The sequence below is a fragment of the Macrobrachium rosenbergii genome, chromosome 28 (assembly GCF_040412425.1).
Source record: "Macrobrachium rosenbergii isolate ZJJX-2024 chromosome 28, ASM4041242v1, whole genome shotgun sequence".
Taxonomy (NCBI): Eukaryota; Metazoa; Arthropoda; class Malacostraca; order Decapoda; family Palaemonidae; genus Macrobrachium; species Macrobrachium rosenbergii.
The window spans coordinates 25,273,750-25,297,887 of NC_089768.1; the positions used below are offsets into that span (position 1 = coordinate 25,273,750).

General features: G+C 39.4%; 1 protein-coding gene across 2 annotated transcripts in view; it reads right to left on the reverse strand.

Moving 5' to 3' along the window:
• The window catches only part of Yod1 (Yod1 deubiquitinase), a 57,645-nt gene that overhangs the window by 12,419 nt on the left and 21,088 nt on the right, over positions 1-24,138 (reverse strand). The window contains exons 5-7 of one of the 2 annotated variants that reach the window (XM_067130348.1): positions 11,244-11,478; positions 6,811-6,898; positions 4,736-6,033 (exon numbers count right to left, since the gene is read on the reverse strand). In XM_067130348.1, the coding sequence (XP_066986449.1) occupies positions 5,815-6,033; positions 6,811-6,898; positions 11,244-11,478 (542 nt within the window). In that variant the 3' untranslated portion in view covers positions 4,736-5,814. Of the gene's footprint in view, positions 1-4,735; positions 6,034-6,810; positions 6,899-11,243; positions 11,479-24,138 lie in introns of those variants that run through there. The other variant, XM_067130349.1, reaches the window with a different exon arrangement.

The following is a 24,138-nucleotide window of genomic DNA, read 5'->3' on the forward strand; positions in this document are numbered from 1 at the left end:
AGGTGATAAAGTTAGAATTATTATCTTTCTTCAAGAAAATTCCTCCATTTCCACTTTCACATAAATCCTTGGTTGTTCTGCCTTTTGAAGTACTGAAGTAATAATCTCTAGAAAAGCACTGATTTGTACTTTGTATGAATACATCACTGCTCTCTAAGTTATTACCTAACCTATAACTCACCAATATTAGAAATAAATTAGTCTCTATAAAAATTAAAAACTTGAAGTCGACCTTAATATTTTAAACACCACATAGTACGTACATTGGATGTACACTAAATATATCGTTTAGTTAAAACCAAACATGACTTGACTATATATCGTATCATTTGAAACTGAATTGATATTTGAGTCTGTGACTTCATACTTGACATTAAACATTAATAACTAAAGTTGCTGTAATCAAATTACCCAACAATACTGCCTCCTCATATATAAATAAAAAAAAAATGCAAAGTACAATGCTACAGTAACAAAATATCTTAAGGAAACAATATCCAAACAAGTTATTTTGTTTCCTAAGATATGATATACATGTAAATTCTACATAAATGAAGATGCCAAGTCAGTGCAAGGTCTTTGATTATCTCCAGATGCCTTACCTTCTCCCACTTCTTTCATAAGCACACACAAAGGACAAACATAAAAACTTGACACAATGTAAATGTTAAATGGATTACTACTTTACAAATGCCTTGTTTTCATACTAAGCAAAGAGACCTTGAGATACACCACTAACTTCAAATGAAGAAGACAACAGTTAGGTGGAAGGTACAACATCCCTTGCTATGGGCACCTTCATCTCACTTGCTGTATTCCCTCCTTTTGGCTTCATGTACATTGCCCAAAATATATCAAAATAGTCAGTGAAGCTGGGAGAAAAACATACTGCGTAAGGCATATATTTACAAATCAATAATGTTTTTGTGTTTATAGGAGGAGCAAAATTACTACTTTGCAAATGGGGAATTGTTGTTTATCATAATTATAAAGCAGCTTAATGAGGCTACTGAGCCATATTTCTAGACTCTCACAATGGTAAACTCCTGAGCTCTTTGGCAAAAGATGTCCATCTAACTGATTACTGTCTTAAAAATGACAAATTTTAAAACAATTTGTATTTTTAATAACTAACAAACCAGCGGTCTTAACATAAATGAAAATTCTCTAGCGCCACCTGGAGTCCGGTAAAACAAAAAAGTTACAAGGAGTTGGTGGCATTGGGAGATGGCCAAGATGGTGGTATGAGGGAGGAGGAGTTGACCTCCCATAACCCATCTCAGAAGCATCGCATCAGTTTTTCTCTGACTGCCTTTGTAGGAGGTTGTGCTGTTGACCTCTTTCTCCTCAAAGCCGGTTGTTGTCCACTTCTTGCCCACTTACGCCATTGGATACTGGTTTTATCTTTCTTTTTTTGTGTGAACTGTGTGTTTTTGTATTTCTTGTGTGTTTCTGCTTGAGTAAGCAAACCCATAACCTTCCTTTACCTACCAAACCCCAAAGAAAATGTCCTGGAGTTGATGGTAATTGTTGCTCCCAATTCCTGCTTTCCTTTGTGAAAGACCCTCCTTCCACTTGTACTGGATGTAGATCTCATGTTTGCAGCGTAAGTAACCCGTGCCCTGAATGTGTTGATCAGCCTCCTGAGCAATGGAAGAATTTTGATAAGAGGAGGAGATACAGAAGGAAGCCTGTGCCACCACTTGGGAAGGGTTTGCTTCCCCAGCTTCATTCCCTTCTCGTTCTTGCTCTTCTTTTCCAAAGTCTTCTCATGCTGCTGCTTCTTCCCATGAAGATTTTACTTCCTCTCATTGTCTTGTCATCTGCAAGACTTCACGACAGTTCCACTTCACCAGTGGGTGGTATCTCAGTCAGTACTTCTCCCTGCCAGATACTTCCCAGGCAAAAAGAACGTGGTGGCAGACAAGCAGAGTTGCCGGGGTCAAGTTCTGGGAACAGAGTAGTCACTGCATCAAGAAGTGGCAGAAAGGCTTTTTCATCTGTGGGGAAGGCCATCAATAGACCTGTTTGCAACAAGGCAAAACAAAAAACTAAAGGTATTTTGTTCGGTCATTCAAGATCTCTGGGCCATGGCGGAGGAAGCCCTTCAACATCCTTGGGACAATCTGGATGTCTATGCCTTCTCTCCCTTTTGCCTTATTCGTCAGGTCATTTACAGAGTGATGATTTCCCAGAACCACGGGGTAACCCTTGTAGCATTCTGAATGAGGCCACATGGGAATGTCAACTGCACATTGAGAGATTTCATCAGTCAGTAGGGTCCCTATCTCTTCATGGCCGTCTACTGTTACTGGTGTCATTAACGGGGTCTCTCTCCGGTTGGACCTACTATTCAACAAGTAGTAGACTTATTTATTTTCCTCTGTAGGGAGAAACTTCATTCAGTATTAGCAATCAAGGGATACAGGGCTGCCCTAGGTTTAGTTCTATGTATAAAAGACGTTAACCTATCTCCTTCATGGGAGATCTTAAACCTCCCAACTGGGACAGAATCTCTTCTTTAAAACAGCCAGCTGGCCCATATATTAGCTGTTAGATGGGACAAGTACAAGATGGTTTTCCCACCAAACTGTAATAATCTCAGAAAGGCTGCACTGTCTGCAGACTTGGCCATAGCAGTGGAGGAGATCTTTGCCACTGCTGTTGACCAAAGGTCTAACCAAGAAATATCTTGAAAGGCCAATGAAGCAGATACCCCCATTGCTGCTGATTTCTGAAAAGTAAAAGAAGTGCCCTCTGCCTTAACTTAGTTCAAGGATATTTCCGTACCTAGCCAATGTAGTAGTATAAAAATGTCTATGCTGGGGAAGAGGTGGAGGTAGCAACTTGAAGGATCTACTGGAAAGTACGGAGCTATCCTGACCAGAGATAAGAGAATACACTTGCTTAGGAATTCCTCTGGCAAATTTGGAGCATGGAAACTCTAGGGGTGTTTTCGCTTCTTTCCTACAGCCTAGCAAATCTTCAATACCCAAGGATAAATCCAAATTGGTTGACAACGGCCCTTCGGAGAAGCCATGAATTAATTCCAGCACTTCTTGATGGTACACATCCTCTACCTCCTGTCCTCGAGAGTCACGATCTGGTTTATTGGTAAAGTCAGGTACAGATAAGACGTCCTGATTTAATAATGGAGCATAAGCTCTTTCAGGGCCTAAAACTCTTTGGGGTGCCTGTAAATCTCTAGAAGTAGATCTTAAAAGTAAACAGAAATTTGTCTTGGTCTTGGTCATGCTTGGGAATGGGAACGAGAATCATGGTGAAATTGCAAACATCGTGACAAGTTACAAGGCCGCGAAGGACTCCTGTGATGTGAAGATCGCTCACGGCCACGTGAATGATGGCGTGTACGTCGATAACAGACGCGTGAACGAAGCGCTGCTTGTAAGGCGATGAAGAACGTGGTTTCTCAGTAAACCGTGCAGGACTGAGGTTACATGAAGATTGGTCACGGCCGTCCCTTCTCATGCTACCACATCTAAAACAAGATCTCAAACAACTTCCTACATCTTACCAAAGAAGACTCAAGTTTCAACAGTTCAAGTAGGGCTTGTCAACCATCTCTTTCATCCAGAAAAACTCCTAAGGCAGGGCCAGGGGAGGTAGACGATATAGGAGAGTCACCCCTCCCCACTCGCTGCCATTGGTGGGGGGGTGGGGGGGTGACTAGCAAGCCATTGGGCAACTTGGCAGCAGTTCGGGACAGAGACCTGGGTAGTAGATGTTCTTTGGGTGGGATATCTACTCCCATTTGAGTTTCCTCTCCCACCCTCCGAATGTCCTCTTCACCAATCAACTTACTCTCTAGGTTCAGCAAAACATCTAGCCCTACAAGGCGAAGTGAAGAAGATGATGGAAAAAGGGGCTGTAGAAGTTGTGACGGAAGTATCTTTAGGATTTTACAGCTATTTTCTGAAAAATTTATTCAGAGCTATGGTCATTGCCATGGAATTCAAACCAAAGTAGACATTTTCACAACAAAACACCCCCTCTGCAAAATTCCTCCAAAGCCTCAATATCTCATTACTCCCAAAGGCCTATGAAAATGGCACTGTAGATGACTGGCTGTGGACTGACTACCCTGGAAAGAACCTTGGTTACCTGAACACCAGCAGTAAAATTAAATTTTAAATCTAAAGATATATGATGATCTTTATCTTTACAATAAAATTCGGAGTGAACACAACGAAGATCAACCTCTCCTTCAATCAAGTGCCCATGCTACTTAATGACTTTCACAACACAACCCAACAAAACACCATTCTTCAGTGTTAGACACCCAAGAGAGGCCCATTCCAAGGCTTTCTAAATGAATCCATATGATTCTCCAAAGTAGATGAAGATGACGCCTGCGAGAGGCAGGAAGCAATCTCTTTCAAAGAAACTTAAAAAGCCTTAAGTTTAAAGATTATCAGAGCACTGGTTGATATCCATTATCAGCTCAAACCAAAGGTTCTCCTCTTTCAATACCATGAGGTCTGTTAAACTGGGCTTTGTAGTCAAGTTTGGAGAGAAATGCTAAGACACTAATTAAGGAAACAAGTTTGGAGAGAATACTACTATGGCACCATGCAAAGAAACTTAAAATAACATAACACATATCCAAAGTTGACTTCTTGCTCATCAATTCATTACAAGACTTCATCAACTAGTAAAAATGTGCTGAAGCTTCTTTGGCGGAATCAATTTTTCTATACAGTGTATAATCAAGGCCAGTGAAAATAGATCTATCTTTCAGTGGTCTCGGTATGATGCTGTATGAGCCGTGGCCCATGAAACTTTCAGCCACGGCCCGGGGGTGGCCTGTCCTATAGCGTTGCCAGATGCACGATCATGGCTAACTTTAACCTTAAATAAAATGAAAACCACTGAGGCTAGAGGGATGCAGTTTGGTGTTTCATGACTGGAGGGTGAATGATCAACATACCAATTTGGAGCCCTCTAGCCCCAGTAGTTTTTAAGATCTGAGGGCGGACAGAAAAAGTGCGGACGGACAGACAAAGTCATCTCAATAGTTTTCTTTTAAAGAAAACTAAAAAATGTCAAGGGAAGCCGAACTTACTTGGTACAGAACTTCAAAAAGCTTAACATAGGAGATACTTCTGCAAGCAAAAAAGTGAGAGACACACCAGGTAAGATGGGAGATTCTCCAATGAAGGAGAGCTCACCTAACATCTAATTTATGCCATTTGTGGCGTTATCTCTATGCCTCTGAAACAAACAAAGCATTTGTAAAGTAACAGGTTGCCCATTGCATGAGCAAACATCAATTACTACAGAAAATGCTTAGCAAATGAATTATGTTATATTAAAATAGGGTTTGGTGTACAAATGTTGTTCTGTGTCTTAAATACACTGCCTTAAATGTGTAAACAAATATAACATTGTTAAACATTCAAAATTTTGATACAACTGTATACAAAAATATGGATTTCTATCATTTTCATAAGAAACTCCCCAAGCAGTGCAGCACTATGAATGGAAGCATTGATGAAAAGGAAAATGATTTAAAACAAGAAATACTATATAGAGCAATTCCTTTAGGACATTTGTACACCTATCTACTTACATAAGCACTGACATTATTTTACTGAAAACAGCTGTCTTAGGTTCCTCCACAAGGAAAAAAAGTTAATATATTGCTATTTAAAAACTTATTATGGATTATCACAGAATCAAATCCATCACTTGCAGAGAACTGTACTTGAAAGTACAAAGAACCTGGTTTGACCATTAAGCAGATTCATTCTGTTTCTATAAATAAATAAATATAACGTTACGAACTGCCTAACATCAATTCTTATTAACTTCATCAAATTTGAGGTGTCCTGTTTTCCCAGCATGTGCTAGGGCCTGCTCATCTCCTGTCAGTATTTGCCCGCATTGTTGGCACCTCAAACGGAAGGCATTTGTGTCTGTGAACTGACCACTCCGGTTTGCTTCCATAGCTAGTTCTTTAGCTTGAAGAAGTATGGACTCATCACTTCCATTAAAAATTGTAATAATATTTCCCTGAATAAGAAAATAAAACTTTAGACAATCTGGTGCTCCTATTCTAGAATAATTACAAGACTTACATGGCACAGCCTGAATAAATACTCAATAGTGTTGCCTTTATTGTACCAACTGATTGCTTTCAGTATTCACTATAGAGTGTTTAAACTTCAATAAAAAAAGGAAACACCTATGCTACAAAAACCTTACTTGCAATTTCAATACTATATGAGGAAAATGTCTATATAGGCAACTCTTGTTATCTGTTGATCATATAACAAGAGTTTGCTGCACTGCACAAATTTTTCAAAACGTTGAGATTGAATAATGAAAAACTTCCACCGTTACATTTTATAAATACTGAATTTACCACAATTTTCCAAACCTTTCATGACACATCTAAAGGCAACAACTACAGTCATCTTCAATGCATATGTGTAAAATACACATATATGAACCTTGTAACTATAAATATATAGAATTCAAGAAATATCATGAAGTGAGAACTAAATCCAATGTGGCAGGAACAGTTTATCAAATTCAGAAAAAAAACTAATATATACAATATTAATGAATTCAATTATTGTGCACTTATACTATTAATTAAGTCTGGTCTGGACTAAGGTTTAAAAAGACAACAATATTAAAATTTCATGATTCATTAAATATATCATTGTAAAGAGACTTTAATATTGAGTAATGCTACAGTAAATAAAGACACTGCTTTAAAAAATTAATTCTTCTATAGTAATGCATACAGACAATATCATGAAAACAATAACAAAATTAGCTTACCTCAAAAGTTTCCATATAAATGGGATCATAATGAATACCATCATACATGACTATCATTCGATGACTGAATTTTTTATCCTCTCCAAATCTAAGGAATACAAAGAAAAATAGTTATATACAGCAGCAATCTCACCACTCATCATATCTTCAACTATTATAATAAAAAATATTCAAAAGTAATCTATCACAGTTTGAGGAGCTTTATGTATGGGAGTATTCAGTGTGAGCTGGAACTGGTCATTGATGCTTGGTAACAAGGAGGTTAACTGTTGGCACCTTAGTGAGTGGCAGGTGGGATTATTATAAAAGGCTCTGGTTTAAATTATCTTTTAAATTTTATTTTTGCTCCTATGAAGATACAAAACACCATCTTTTATATGGGAGACTTACACTCAAGGTTGGAGGATTTTATCAAGGAACTGACTAGTACTGACCCAAAGGCCTGATGAACATAAGTTTGTGGATCACTGCCATGTCACATAAGTTTGCATTTGTAGTTAAAGGCCGGAGAGACAGCCAACACTCACTTGGAAACACCAGATTCCCAGTAATGTATATGAACAGGGGAGGACTGACTCCTGTAACGTCCTATACAGCCTGGCCTAGGGATGCAGAAGCTGACAAGGTACTGTCAGAGTTTCTGAGCTCACCTCACTGAACCACCCTCTAATAAGATTCAGGGGAAATTCTGTTTTTCCCTGACATATATGTCAGCATGTAGTAATATCATCACTGGGGGATGAATGACAAGTACAGTAAACGCCCCGTATTCATGGGGGAAGCGTACCACAACCCCCAGCAAATAGTTAAAATCTGTGAATAGTTAACACCCCCATCTAAAAATGCTTATAACTGCTTATCTTGAAATTTCAAATACCAACTGTATACTTAAAGTATCCTACATCAAATATACTTTAAATTATTTTCCTATTACTGTATTAATCTTTGAAATTATATTATTAATATCATTTCAAAGTCATCTTAAACATTAGTACCCTTAAAAATATACACATATGTACTTCTAACCCTTCCAGCAAAAACAGAGAGAGAGAGAGAGAGAGAGAGAGAGAGAGAGAGAGAGAGAGAGAGAGAGAGAGAGAGAGAGAGAGAGAGAGAGAGAGAGTGTTACTATGACTTAATTCAGCCAGCCTTGTGCTGGCAAGGGCAAAAGAAAGAGAGAGAGTTTATCTTTTTAATCTCTCAAGGAATGTTAATCCATTTCTCTTTACTACCTGTTCGTATAGCAACTGGCAACAACAAAATTTACATGTTTGTTTCTTGTCTTCCAAAGATGTATCACCTTTACTACACATTTTTAAACACTATGAACACACACACACACACAAACATTGTGCGTGTGTGTTAATACCAATTGGTTAAAGAGACTCAAATTAGCAGTATCTTTTCCTGAGAGAGAGAGAGAGAGAGAGAGAGAGAGAGAGAGAGAGAGAGAGAGAGAGAGAGAGAGAGAGAGAGAGAGAGAGAGAGAGAGAGAGAGAACCTTGCTGTCAAGTTATTTGATATATTTGACAGGTACACCCTCTCCCTCTCTCTAAAGCGTTCAGGAAAGGATTGGGAAATAGATGGGTTAAAAGAAGTTATATTGAACTTTTCTTTAATGAGTTGATATTTTGCTATCTAAATTAATATTAATATTTGAAAATTAGTAACACATTTATTTACGATACAAAACAAACAAAAACTATGTAAATATTACATATGCACAAAAATTCTCCCATCTCAGTAAGAGAGAGAGAGAGAGAGAGAGAGAGAGAGAGAGAGAGAGAGAGAGAGAGAGAGAGAGAGAGAGAGAGAGAGAGAGAGAGAGAGAGAGCTGAACTAAGTATCTATTTATCTATCTATCTATTTCTCACATTCTACCCTTTGGAGAGAGAGAGAGAGAGAACTAAGAAAGGAAGGAGGGGAGAAACTGATTTGATCACAGAGTGCAACATCTTTTTACCCTTACGGTCAGATATGTCAAGTTATTTGACATATCTGACAGGTTCACCAACCCCCTCCTCCAAACATTTCAGGAGAACACAAGGGAAAGAATTTATATTGAAATAAAATCTTACTAATTCACTTTATTTTCTCTACATTAATATTAATGTTTGAAAATTAATAGTATTAATATTAATATCAATGTGTGTAATAAAAATCCACATTTATATGGTAAATATATTACTAAATAACTGTGGATTTTTATTACGCATTGCTTTTCATGAAATTGTGAAACTCTTAGCATTAATATTGATATTAATATTTGAAAAGCAGTAATATTAATAATGTTAATATTATTTGAAAATTAGTAAACCATTTATTTATCATACAAAAATAAACATACATATGCATAAAAATTCTCTCATCTCAGTAAAAGAGAGAGAGAGAGAGAGAGAGAGAGAGAGAGAATTATTATCTTTATTATTTAATGTTTTTATTTAATCTTATTAAACTTACTACAAGCAGTCCCCAGTTATCGGCGGGCTCAGTTATCCGCTTTCCAGTTTTACGGCACTTGTCTAGCAATGAAAATCTGTGATTTTCGGTGCCAATGTGCACCAATTTCTGCTTACTGGCACCAATAATCGGGTATTGGTGCCAATACATACGTAACAGAAGTGCCAATCTCTCGTTATCAGCGCTGATACCCGGTTATTGGCACCGATACCCCGTTATCGGCACCGATATGCACCAAAAATCACTGATTTTTGGTTATCGGCGATTATCGCCTATAGTCACACCGTCGGGACGGAACCCCCGCCAGTAACCGGGGACTGCCTTTAAGATTAATATTTGAAAATTAGTATTACAACTCATTATTTTATCATAAAATGTATGTCAGTACAGTACAGTATTTAGTCACAAAAATATGAAAATACAGAATATTGCTCTAAGAAAAATCTGCAAATGGGTGAGATTTCCCACGAATAACTTATAGATGGGTACCACAGAAAATCTTGCGAATCGCTGAGTCCACAAATTGTGAGAACGCAAATATGGGGGGTTTACTGTACTGTACTTTACAATTACAGCCCCTCCTTTGTTAAAAGAGGGAATGGATAGAACACATCATCACACCTAAGTCTCTAGATAGGTCTGATGATGTGTTCTATCCATTCCCTTCTCTGAACAGGTGCTTAGTTAAGTAGCTTTCCTGGATTTTCCATACCAGTATAAACACAAAATGGGCTTATCACAGTTGAGAAGGGTGCAAAGGAAGGGGAAAGACCCAGTATCTAAGGTGTCTTTTTGCCAACCTAAGCCCAACCAGTCCCTTAGACAGGGCGAAAATTTGTCTGAAAGCAGCTGTGGAAAACTACACAATGTTTAAGTGAATATCATGATGTCAGGGAAAAAGCATCCAAGGGCCTACAGGTAGTCCTCTGTAGATACAGGAAGGAAGTCTGTTAGCCAGCAACCTGGATTCAACTCCTGAAACTGCAGTTTTATTTGAATTGGGCTAGATGCAACTCAAAACACTGAGTGTTAAAATCAGCAGAATCAACATTTCTCCCTCACAATAACTGGAAATTGCATTAAAATACTCAGGGTCATAAGCAAGGTGCCAGACAGGAAACATGAATCTGTACTAGAGGAGCCTTCACTGTGCAAGGGAGCCACAGAAACATTCCAAGGTCCCCTCACACATAGAAGGAAAGCCAAAGCTTCCTTTCTAAGAAACCTGTTACCTGCAACTACCTGGCGATACCCAAGTTCCCTAGGTTCTCTGGCAGGAAGCAAGGCTAACCAAAAACAAAGGAGGGTTGAACATTTGACAGCTTCCTTCTGGTTCGTAACAGGGAGTGAGAATGAGTCACTTAGACGGTGAAAGGTAACAGTGATACTGTACCTCTCCAAGTGCTTCTTGAGGATCTTGGAGATAATCCCTTGAAGTGAGAGTGGATTTGTTTGGTAACTGAGTAGGGCCTGGACCCCATACCAAAAATCCTCTTAGGGGTCAACATCCAGTGAAGACCCATCCAAGAATAATTTTAAGCAAGAATCACAAAGAAGAGAGAAGACAGTACTGTACTGTAGTGTTCAAATACAGTAAACAGTACTATGATTCTCCCTCAAAAGGGGGGGGGGGGGGCGCAAAAGCCTAATGAAAAACAGCATCAGTTAAAGAAGGAATACTATGTGTTCAAGGAAGAACTTTGAAAGGAATACCAGTTGTTGAAGGAAGAACTTTGCACTACTCAATCTTCTGCACTTTACCCCTGCCACTTAACTATTTGTCACCAATAAACCACCTTGTTACCAAGATTCAACAACTGTTTCCAGCTCAGCCTGGGAATTCTCCTAAATGAAACGCAATTATTTGTATTTTCATAGGAACAAACTACTGTATCAATATCATATTTAGATCAATGGCTCTTATACCTTGAATTCACTTCCTAGGATCATCAATTAAAATTCAGCCTTATTACCTGTTTAAAACACCTGTCTTTGCATCTAAGGCAACTATTTCCATTTCATAATATTGACTCAGAACAGACAACTCAATTGCGCCACCCCAAGAAGTGTCTTTCAAAATCCAGTTGCAGTAATCAGCATTTGATTTTTCCAATACTGCTTCATGGTATAGCTCTGGTTGGCTTTTGACCATATTAGCCACTAACTGACGCATCTCTTTGATACTTTCTTGATTTATATTCCCACCACCTGTTGAAAAATTAAAACTGAATGAAACAAGCAGAAAGTATACAATCCAAAGACTGTTAACAAAAAAATGCAAATAATTTCATCTGGTAATGTTCATTTTCAACAACTGCTAAAAAGACAGAATAAAACCCTGGAACCAATTCTTTCTTACATTTAATATAAAATTTTTCAAAAGTAAAATTACTTTTTTAATACAAACCTTTAATTTTTTGTGCCTATTTTACCACAAAATGTTCTCAGACAACAATTTTGTGAAGGAAGAAGAGTAGCAAATGAAGTGTAACTGAGTAGAGAGCAAGTGCAATGAGATCCACCAGGTCTCAGCCATCAAGTCTGCTCAAAATATATTTTTTTAAGTGTTGTACAAACCCATAACCTCCTTCCGTGCTTCCTCTTGGATAGTGGACATCACCTTGCTGTCCAATGCCCTAGGCCTCTATGAGGAACTACTGTATGTGTACAGGCTGACTGAGAGAAAAGAAGGGGGCTTGTCTCAAACAAACTGAAAGATGGGGGCCTGTCTCAAAAAAACTGAAGTGATAATCAACAAGTCATGTTTCCACTCTGACCCTCTGCCAAGCTCTCCACAATTTCTGGAGACAAGCCTCCATTGGTGGAGCAAGGGAAAAAACATTAGTAGAAGAGAGGAGGACACCCAGTCCTCCACTGGTAGAGCAAGGGAAAAAAACTTTAGAAGAGAGGAGGATACCCAGTCCTTCCATAGGAGGCTGGTCAATGGGTTGATGAGGTGGAACAGAGTCTAGTGAGGAGTTGCTCTTCCCTGCCATCCTGAGGTCAAGCATCTCAGCAGCCATTTTTGAAAAGTACGAAGTACCAAGCCTTTTTCATTGTCCTCAACATGAAAACCAGTGAAATTGTGACAAAAAGAATTTTCCTTGAGTGATGCGGGTTGTTGCACGAGATGAAGCAGTTGGGTCTGAGCTTATTCTCTGGTCTCTCTCCAAAATTTCAATTGATTCTCCAACTGCCAGAGCAATTACAATGCCTTGGCCACAGTAGAATGAGGATCTGTAGTGGAAGCAATCCCGATCTCAAGGTTTAGAGCAGTCATGACTAGCCTTCCTCCTGCTCAAAGAGGTGACCTCTCAAGAAAAGGATCTAAAAGAGAAATGTCGCACCTTTGGAATGCCTTAGGCTGATGATGAACCCACCTTTGGAAGCAATCCCGATCTCAAGGTTTAGAGGCAAACATCTAATTGGGCCAAGATTGGCTCCTATTCCAGACAGGGTGACAACACGGGAAGGCACGCACATCATCATCATCATCATCATCATCTGAGTTAGGAAAACAAAAAAAACAAAAATGATCAAAATCTATACCTTAGCAATAGACTAAGCAACCAGCTGTCAGAGTCCTGCTCAAAGGAAAAGAAGCAGTTAAGGGAGACCTCTCAAGGAAATATGTTATACAGGATCTAAAAAATTTGAGAAATTATTTTGGATTTTATTAAAAAAATAAAAATAAATAAAAAAATTAAAAATGATTCACCTCCTTCATTTTTAGAGCTACCTTTGGAATGCCTTTTCCTTTTTTTTTTGATGGGGGCTGATGATGAACTGGTTCCTCGTCAACCTTGCAAACAAATATTCGTCTTTCTTTCCTCTTTCCAATGGTGACTGTGGTTAGACAGTCTGGAGAAGGCAAACATCTAATTGGATTTTCACAAGATTGGCTCTCGAATAAGAACTTCCAGACAGGTGTTAGCAAGTGACAACACTAATTGAAACCACGATTGGCACATCATCATCATCATCATCATCATCTGAGTTAGGAAAATCAAAATTTGATATAATGAACAAAATCTATACCTTTATTCATTTCATCATATTTTTGAAGGTGAAAGTAAATAGATTGTATTTAGAGTTACTGTGTAAAAAGCCAAAAACACCGCAAAAGAGAGGGTCCCCACCACCCGCTTCAACGTATGGTATGGCCAAAACAACCAGCTGTCAGAGTTGTTACTAATGAATAAATTAGGCGAATAAAGGAAGAAAAGTCATCTCTTCACTGGTAGCTGATGTCTCCACTGGGTATGTCTTACTGCCATGGAAAAAAAAATATTCAGTTAAGAGTGCGCCCTTAAGCAGGTATACTGATCCATGGGTAGAGAGAGGGTCAAGTGCACAGGAAATGAGGATAAGAGTGGTGAGTGGGCAGGCCAGTCCATGAGCACAGTTCGTGAAGTGCAGCAGAACTGTCAACAGAAGTGGGTTGAGCCACAGTCACAAGAATCCAGGCCAAGCTGAAAAGCTGAAGAATGGGAAGAGTGCAAAGAACTGACTGAGACTTATCCAATGACTTGCTCTTTTTCTGCCATCAAATATGACAGGGATTCTGTAGGAGACATATCAATTGGAGTGCTCTTAGGTCATCTCTAAGTCCTCCTCTGCATAGTGATAAGCAATAAGGCAATCAGTCACAATATGTCTTATATGTGATGTGAGGCCAACAAGTCTAGTCATAAAATTTGCTACAGAAGATATAATAGTCCTTGGGAGGCATGGACTAGCACACTGGGCATTATCAATTCAGAGGAAAAATAAGATACAAAAAATAATTATTACACTGATATGACAAGCAAGTTATAACTGTTAATGTACTGAGTCAATATCACCCCGAAAAATAATCACTGTATTAGCTTAAATGTCTCTGCATTAACAAATATTTAAAATTAAAGTACTGTAAAATGTACAATTACACCCTGTAACAGACATAAATGACACACTGAGTGAGCACAGAATTTCAAAAATATCAAACACTAACAATAAAATATCTAACATACAGATAACAAAATGACTGTTAATGATAGAAAGGAAATCCTGTAAACACACAATATATATGCTAAATAAGATACAAAACCTAATACCAAAAATGCCTATTAATACAGGCTGGCCTAAAATATATATTAAGAATACCCCTTTAATGTTGGCCAGTTTAAGAAAAAACACATCAATGAAAAGAGGAAGTTATGCAAGGGCACAAGGTATAAAAACATTTTTTAAATTTTCTTTACCTTCCACGGGAAGCTGAAAGTGAAGATTTCCAGCCCTGTGTTAATTTTACCAAGCTATACATGTTTTTCTACTAATTCTTTTTATTTTATTTTGTAAAATTACAATTACAGCTCACACAATATCATAATAGATAAGAACTAAAATCAGTAACAAATTCTGAGTATATTTATGGTAAAATATTTACGAGAGTACTGAGATGGCGAGATGCAGTACCTTTTAGTGAGTTAGTATACATTTTTTCTAATATTTCTTTGTGCTTTAGTTTGGAAAATTACAATTATAGCTGACATACTGTCGTAAAATATAAGAACTAAAACCAACCGCAATCCCTGGGTGTATTTATGAGCAAATATATAAAAGACATCCTGGGATGGGGAGGAGCAGTACACTCCCCAATGAAATCTCAAATCACCTCTACCTTGTACTGAGGTACTAGTGTTGCTGTAAGAGTTGCCATACATCATTTATAGCCTACTCATGCCCATCCAATTAGGGTTAAAAAACATATAGCTTACTTTGTTACTATACACTAAATAAACCAAGAGATAAGTAGTGATTATCATGAACAGAAAAAGATTGAAATTCTAGCTAGGTGCAACTCATTAGCAGCAGACTACACCTTAACCTTTATCAAAAAAGTAACAAATGATACAATAATGGAATTATATATACTCAGTGACATTTAATGAAGGAAGAAAGTGAAAAGTTACACTCTCAAGGGTGATAAAAATTTGACTACAGTATACTGTACATGACAGTTCGTTCTGGCAAAGCCAGCAATCTACAGAACAAACTCAGTGACCATAAAGTGGCAGTTAATTGCAAAAATTACATTTTTATGATAAAATAAAGTTTTATATATACTTACCAATTAACTATTAGTTTCACTTAACCGCAGCAGTTCTAAATTTAAAATTCGCATTAACAAGCTATTGTTTTAGTGTAGCTAGACCCCACCTACTACTGGGGAAGAATTGGTACAACAGTGCTGAAGAGCCCAATTCATTTGAGCCTTCAGTTCTCTTACATTTATATGAAATTTCTTCTCTTCTGACGACCACTTCCCGGATATTTCCATGTCGTTCAAAAGCACCCTCCCACCCAGATCTGATGCGTCTAAGTACAGCAAACCCCCCCGTATTCGCAGGGGATGCATACCACAACCCACCCGCGAATAGACCCTCTAAAAGCACTTTGAACTGCCTATTTTGATAGTTCAAACACAAAAAACCTCTAAAAATGCTTAAACCTGAGTATTTTAATAGTTTTATCACAAAAAGTGCATTTAGTCATGAAAATTATATGAAAATACAGTAATTAGTGAATAATTCTCAGTGAAAAATACTGTGAATGGGCGAATTTTCTGCGAATAATGCTTATATATGTTCCATAGAGAAATCCACAAATAGGTGAGTCTGCGAGTCGTGAGACCGCGAATACAGGGGGTTTGCTGTACAACGTTAGGCCAGGGTTCAGCAGGTGAAATGACTTTCCTATTGACTTTCCAATGGCGAACCGCCGATCCTGGAATCGATCAACAGGTTCGGGTGAGGGGGCAACTACCTGTGGGCTAACCCCCAACGACCTCCCTTGGATTTCCGGTTTGCTTCCTCCCAGGTTTTTGGGGGAGTCTAATATTGACCTTTGTCTAGGAGCACTGGTGGGATGAGTAGTCACCTCCTCCACTTGCACTGCACTTGCATCAACGCTAATTGCGCTTACCTGATCCATAAGGGCCTTAACGGAAGACCCGATTTGGGCTACAGTATTAACCAGCAGACCAAACTGGTGATGGCATTGGGTTCAGAAGAATGGGAGCCAGGTAACAGAGTTTAAGGAAAAGTCTAAGGGCTGGTGATCGGGAAGAACACAGGTAAAGGTGTAGAAGGCACAGGCTGAGAAGCAATACCCAGTTTCGGAGTAAAAAACCTGACTAGCTAAACCTTTAGCCTCTGTCTCTTTGGAATCTATCTAGATGTGCTTCCAAAACTTTCCATTTACCCTGATCCCAGTCTTTGCATTACTCACAGTTAAGTTCAAACAAGCAAATTTGCCCTTTACAATGGTAACACAAAGTATGCGAGCCATACTTAGCAGAAATAAGTCTAGTATTACAGCCTTTGCTGCAATACCTAATATTAGACACACTAGAATCTGACATACTAAGTCACAAGCCTGAGTAAACTAGCTAAGCTAATAAATACCATGCTGCCAACACGAATGAATACTTCACCAAAGCCAAAGATACAATCATCCAGCGAAATTCAAATCAGAGCTGCTCAACCAACTGTGTACAGTTGTCAACCAGCAGAAACGAATTGGGCTCTTCAGCACTGTTGTACCTATTCTTCCCTGGTAGTGGGCAGGGTCTACTTACCTACACTAAAACAATAGCGCATTACTGCGAATTTCAAATTTAGAACTGCCGCGGTTAAGTGAAACTGATAGCTATGTAGTTACTTGGTAGGTTACCTATATAAAAATTGCTGTTTGGTCACACACTGCAGGTGGTAAGAGCTAAATTAACTGAAGATTAATAAATGAGAAAATATATACTGACACTCACTGAAATGGCAATCTCTGACTGAACAAACACTTGTTGAAAGAGCAACAGCTGTTTACACCAGTGCAGGCTTACAAATACCTGTAGTGAGGAACAGTGAGCATAATTTTTGAGGATAAACAAAGAACAGAAACACTAGGACTTTTTCTGTCTGACAGGCAAAAAACTAGTGAGCCAGGAAACTTGCTGGATCATGAATACAGTACAGCATAAATATGATTAATAGGGTTGTAATGAAACAATGTTTAAGAACCCCACGTAGTTGATAACATGAAAGAGATAAGATGAAACACACAATTCTATATGTGACGCAAAGATAACATTAAAAAAAAGGACATACATAACACAACACATATTGCTCAGAATCAAGTTGATGGTGATGGGAAGAAAATATGGGGGGAGAGAGAGATAACCAAAAGAATAAAACAGGGAAATGAAAAATGGAGTTCAGGAGTATAAAAAACTAGTGTCAACACGGTTCAGAATTGGAAAGTGATATGCAGAATTCAAATAAGAGGTGTATGTTACATATCTGGAAATGGTTATTTTATTATTACAAAATTAGTTTAAGCAGACCACTGAGTCACATTTCTGCTCTCTCAGAGCTTGTATAAGTATTTGTTCTTATATAATGTGAATACTGGAGCTAATAGAGTTTGATGACTAAGTAAAAAGAAAAAGGGAACTGATGAAAAGTAAAGACAGATAGCTAGAGAACTGAGACCAAAAGCATGCTAAAAAGACCTAAGTACCATTTACACTGTACCATGAGTGTACCCTATTAACCCTTTCACTGCATGGGACTGATCCCCTCAGTCCTTAAAGGTCTCATCCTTGACACTGGACTGATCTCCTCAGTCATACTTCTTTTGGTTATAGTTAGGTAGCTCGTAACAGATAACCCATTTCCCTCATCACTGTAAGGAGCTTTTGTCTATATTCTAAATGGCAACATTTGATTTCCAACTTACAGGATATCTTAGGACAAGAATCAGACCTTCAGTAACCATTAAAATGGCATGAAGGGAGGGACATTTCTCTTGATGATGGAGCAACACACAGACTTTTATTTGGAAATGAACATGATAGTTGTGTACCTGAACTATCAGATAGTTCTGATAGTGACAGTAGTGAGTATGGTGATGCTTATACAGTACTATCATAAACAAACCTACCTTAGATCATTTTTTGAGCAGGCTTTATCAGAGATGATCATGAATCAGAGGAAAATGCAGAGGAGGAAGCAGATTTGTCAAGCACAGAGGTGGTGTGAGTAAACAAAGAAAACGTGATAAAATCTGCGAATGGAAGACCGTTGAAGATTCAGTTCGTAAAAAAAATTGGTGCTATGAAACTTTTGGAGTTAGAAAATTCACATTTTCTACAGGAATGCCAGGTCTATGTATGATTTTTTTTTTGTCAGATTTTTCCAGATGATATTTTTGTTCAAGAGTAAGCATTGAAGGTTTGTAATAAAGGTTTTTAAACTGAATAACACAAATGGTGTTAAGGTACTCCATACTTTGAGAGGTATCACACTGAAATGAATTATTAATAGAAGCTACAAAATTCAATATTTGAATAATTACCTATGTATCATTTGCATATTTTATCACTCTACTATAAAAAAAATATTTTAACAACATAACAGTACAATGTAATGTCATAACAGTAACAAAAATAAGAAAGAATCAAAGTACAAATATAAAAGGGTTAAAATTAGTCAGTTACATGATTAGCAGGACACTGATTTTGCCATTAGTGGAAACAACAGGCTTGCAGCAAAAGAGTTAAGGAGGAGGGGATCTACAGCATATGAAGACAGAGACTCAGTGGTGAAATCCTGATGTACAAAACAAATGAAGATCTCTGGCAACAGTCACAATTAAGAGGAAAGAACTTGCTAGACAAATGGTAAATTAGCATATTCAGTTAACAAAACAGTGAAAAAATTACAAATTTTCAAAGTAATTCGTATTTTTCCTAACTATACAAACCTGAGGTCTTAACATAAAGAATGTGCTCCAGTGCAGCTGGAAACAGCCATTTAACTTTTAAACAAGTTGGTTAGGTAGTTAACTACCGTCCGATTGGAGGGAGTCCCACCTGCCCAGACAGTAAGCATTCACTTTGCCTTTCAGCCCAGGTATCAGAATGAGGGGTGGCATGAGGTGGGCATTTAACTGTAAAGACTTCAGGTTTGTATAATTAAGAAAAATACAAATTATTTGAAAATTTGTCATTTGTTCCTATGTACACAAAATACAAATCATTGGTCTTTACATAAGGAAGACTTACTTCCTTGGAAGGAGGAATCTGAGTAGGTCTCTGAACTGACTGGTAGTTCGCCACACCTGGGTCCTCTTCCTGGTTGAGTACATAAGGAAGAGTACCGTGCCTATGACTTGTTGAACGGAGTGTAGAACTGCATGTTCAACTGTCAGACTTCTGGGCCTTTTCAAATGAATGGGAGTAATTGACATCATTTGAAAAAAAGGCTAGGATGAATCTATATGTTGAAGCAATAAAACAATGTATAAGCATTGGGTTTGTTTTATTCCTAGGCCCCTTTCTCCCCTTGCTAGAGAAAAAGGGCAGGGTTGCTTCTATACATCTACAAAAGATAATAGATTGGTTACTCTATGTGACACTCACCTGCATCGAACGCCAGTTCCAGCATGTGATGGCTCGCAACTTACCCTCTGCCCACAGGGTGAGGGTGCAGGATGATGAAAGAGAAAGGGGAAGAGGCCAGTCACCCAAACACACACACTTCTCTTTCATAACCGAACACCTTAGGCAAGACGCTACCTGTCCTCTTAAAGGAGCAGGGTAAGCTACACAACTTGTTGAGCAGCCACCACAGGACCCAAGGAAAAAGTGTCTAAGGACTTGTGGACAATGTCCCGAGGGTAGAAGGATGTGAAGGTGGTCTGGTGCGACCACACCCCCACCTTCAGTACCTGAGGAACTGACAGATTCTTCCTGAATGAGAGGAGACAGACCAGTGCCCCTGCCTTTGTGAGCTTTCACCTAGAATGTACTGGTGTCGTCCTCGCCAGCTGCAGAATACACCCTTTGATTGTATCATGAAGCCAGAAAGAGACTGCGCTCTTATACACCTCTTTCTTGGTTGAGCCAGTACTAACAATGAGTCTTCAACACTCACGTTGGAGGTGTCGACCAGGGAAGAGTGATCGTGTATTCTAGGGCGTAAACTCAGGATGTCCTCCTGAAGTGCTCCAGTCTTCTTTGAGGCCATGGCCTCCTGATGGGAAGAAGACTGTGTGGGGGGACCCCTTCAAAGCTTCTCCAGATGCTCGGACCCTTGAGTCAGAAACACCTGGACAGAGCCCTGGCTGAGTACTCGAGGGAGCACTAGCAGGGGGTGAAGAAACACCTGCATGCTTAGTCACCTTCCCTCTAGTAGTGCCAGTCCCAGACCGTGGAGCAGACTCCCCGGTGCTGGTAGAGAGGTAATTCGAGGTTTCAGAGAACCCTGAGTATCCGGAGTGACTCCGTCCTGCTTGGAGGTCCGAGCACCCAAAGCTCCCAAATCATGAACAGATCGATCAACGGTAGCTACCTCTGCTTGAGTGTCCGAAGAGACCTGGGAAGAGGCAAGCACTACACCAGTCCTGGAAGGTAACTTCCCGGAACTGGTCACGAGTGCGTGGTTTGGGGTCACTCGCATAACTCAAAGCTCCCGAATCGCAAGGTCTCGGCAAGACCCACAAAACAGCCCCTAAGTCTGTAAACCTGGGAAAGCCAATGAGAGATCCCTTTGTCTCCCCTGTGGAGGAAGGCAGGCCCTTAGAAGCCCCATGATAGGACTTCTTCAGGGGGGAAGAGGCAACCTTCTTCTTCTGCCGAGGATCGTCGGAGGAGAAAGGTGAAGATGCGGCAGACAACGAAGAAGACAATGAACACGACGACACCTTGCGACTCCTCTTCTTCGACTTCTTCTTCTGGGACATCTTCAGGAGTGCCTGTGGAAGCTGGTCCATGATGGAGGGGGAGGAGCAGGCACAGCAACAGGCACAGCAGCAGGTACAGTGGCAACAGACACAGCAGCAGGCACAGCAGAAGGAGGGGTTACCATCTGGTGAGCCCATGCAGGGGCATATAGAGACGTCTGGTTAACAACAGCAGGAGTAGTCAAGGTCAGGTGGGTTGTCACACTGGTCATGGTTTGGCGAAAGTAGTCATCATAACTGTCGTAGTGGTGGCAGTTACTGTAGCATGAGTCACTCAGGGCATCAACGGAGCTTGAGATCTCACGTGACTCAAAAGGCCCTGCACAGATGGAACACCCGAAAGGCCTAAAGCGAGCCACGTCTCCCAGAGTTCCTCAATCAATCTCTCCTGAAGAGGAAAAGGTTGGGTAAGGGGCAGCAGTCTTCTCTCGCTCCGAAGGGAAAATCTCCCTGTCTGAGCGAACGGAGACCACCGAGCAGAGGTCGTCCTGATTACCCACCCCCAACACCATCTGCCACTTGACAAAGCAAATGAAGATGATGAAGGAGAGATCACTCCCAAAGGAGTGACAGCAAAATGGGGAAGCTTCACAGGAGGAAGGAAAGAGGAAGATGGGTTGGCATCCAACAGTGTTGTCGGAGGAGTATTACCACTGGACAAAGCCCTGGAAGCCTTCTTCTTTTGTTTCCTCCTCTGCGAAAACTTCACCCACTGCACAAGGGACCAGAGCCGACACTTGTCACACATGGAGTCCTGATTACAGTCATGCCCCCTGCAACTGGTGCAGAGGACATGAGGGTGAACATCAATTGGGGAGCGGTAATGATGACATGGTCTAAAAGCAGTACCAGGCCATACACGCTGGACACAGCCCTTCCGCTCAGGCTTGGATGATTCATGGGTTTGCATCTCAATATCACGAACACAAAAACACAATCAAGAAAGCATATCCTCAAAAACAACAAGAAAGATCCCACCAGGAAAAAAAAAAAGTGAAATGGCAAGCAGGGCAGAGAGCAGGAACATGGCACCTCAAAGCACAGCAGCAGAAAGCAAAGTGAATGCTTACCATCCAGGCGGGCGGGACCCCCGCCAGTCGGATGGCAGTTAATTACCTCACCACCTTGTTTAAAAGTTAAACAGCCATCTCCAGCTGCACTGATGCATATTCCTTATGTAAAGATCGACGGTTTGTATTTTGTGTAGGAACAAATGTACAGTTAATGTCCTCTATGCAACAGAGACAAAGGTGCTTTAGAATGGGAGAGATTTTGAAGACGTGTGACTAAGGAAGAGATTCGTGGCTAGAATGTACTGGGGAGGTCAAGTTAAAATTGGTTTGAGTTTGTAATGCGAGGGGGGGGAAAGAATGAGCTATTGGTTACGAGCAGAGGCAAATACTGAAGCAACACAATGTTGACCAGTGGGAATAGTCACAAGAAGAACTTGGGCCATATAGGAATTCAAGTAGTCGGTATGAAGTACAGCATTTCAACTGCACCACTTGAGTCTCATTTCTAAATTCATAAAGCTGACCTGCAGGTTCTGTTCTTAACTAAGGGATGAAAATTTGAGCAAGACAAAGATACAGAAGCTGAACAACTAGGTGGGAGGAGACAAAACAGACAGGATGGAAAGTAAAAGATAGAGGTAATGCAATATGGGAACAATAAAAAAAAACTGCAGCAAAGAATCTTAAATACTGTGCATGGCACACTCCAAGCAGTACATCACCCTCTGTGAAGAATTCTAGTAAAAGTGCACAAGACAGATGAGATGACAGAACACAAGGTGCTTAACCCCATACAGTGAAAAGCTGAAACAGATATATCAATGATCAAGATAAAATATATATACCTAATATACGGGGAAGTAAAAGATCCATCATTACTCAATGCATCTACTGTGCCAGGCCCAAACTGGCCAGAGGGAAGGGATTTCACCCCCTGACACCCCCAACAATTTAACTTGACCTAGGGTGCTGTAAATTATACAGTAGTGTGAAATAACCAAAGATGCCAGGTCTTCATAGGCAGGGAGGGAGGGAAGAAGCCCCCTTAGTACTACATGCACTTAGCATATTGCTTACTTTAAATTTGGGAGGATGAAGGCTCAGGTTCACCACCGGAAGAAGGGAGGTCTATTATGCTTGCATTTTTGGGAGTGGGAATAGTTTGGTAGCTTCCAAAAATTAATGCAGCTGTTCATCCCTTTTGTGCCTTTCCAAAAAAGTTCCCTTAAATGTGATAAGGGAAAAACAATATGCACAATGTTCCGCATTTTCAGGAATCTTAATGGAATGATTAAAACCTACTGATTCTTTGAGACAAAAGCAGTGCTTTCGGCAAGTCAGGCATTGTTAAGCTGCATGAATTACTCAAAATGACTCAAAAATTTTATTACCTCTGTGTTCTTGTTATCAAATTTACTATCAATATCAAACTCGCTATTGGAACATTCAGCAAACAATGCAGCCATTGCTGAGCTGAATATCAGGTGATGAAAACTGAGGAGAGTCTGAAAACATCCAGCAATGTGTCATAAAAAGTTATGAAGCTTTGACTGGGTAAAAACAATATTTAAGCATTACATCATAGAAAAAACATATCGCAAAAGCATTATGTACTCTGTGGCGCATGTGCTATAAGTATCTAAGACTGAACAAAGAATGTCTTGAAGGTTATGCAAATCACTGAAAACAGCAACAAAGGTCTTTAATATATTAAGGGATATTAATACGAATATCATGAAGATGCAAGTTACCATTTGTTTGTCTTTCACACTCCATAATAAAAATATGTAAAAAGCCGAGATGACTATCATTTCACCATTATTGTTAAAAAAGTTGATGTTGGCAAAAAATAAATGTATAATGATATTACTAAATCCTTTCTTCTAACTGTTTGTTAGCTATGAGACAAAATGATTACCTAAAAGTTACCTTCCACCATACACTAATACCTTTATAATACTAAAACTAACCATAACAGAGATACATATTTTCTGGTGTTTCTGCAGAGAATAAACATTTCATATTTAGGAATGCTGTGTCTTCCATACCTTATCAGGGGTCATCACTACTA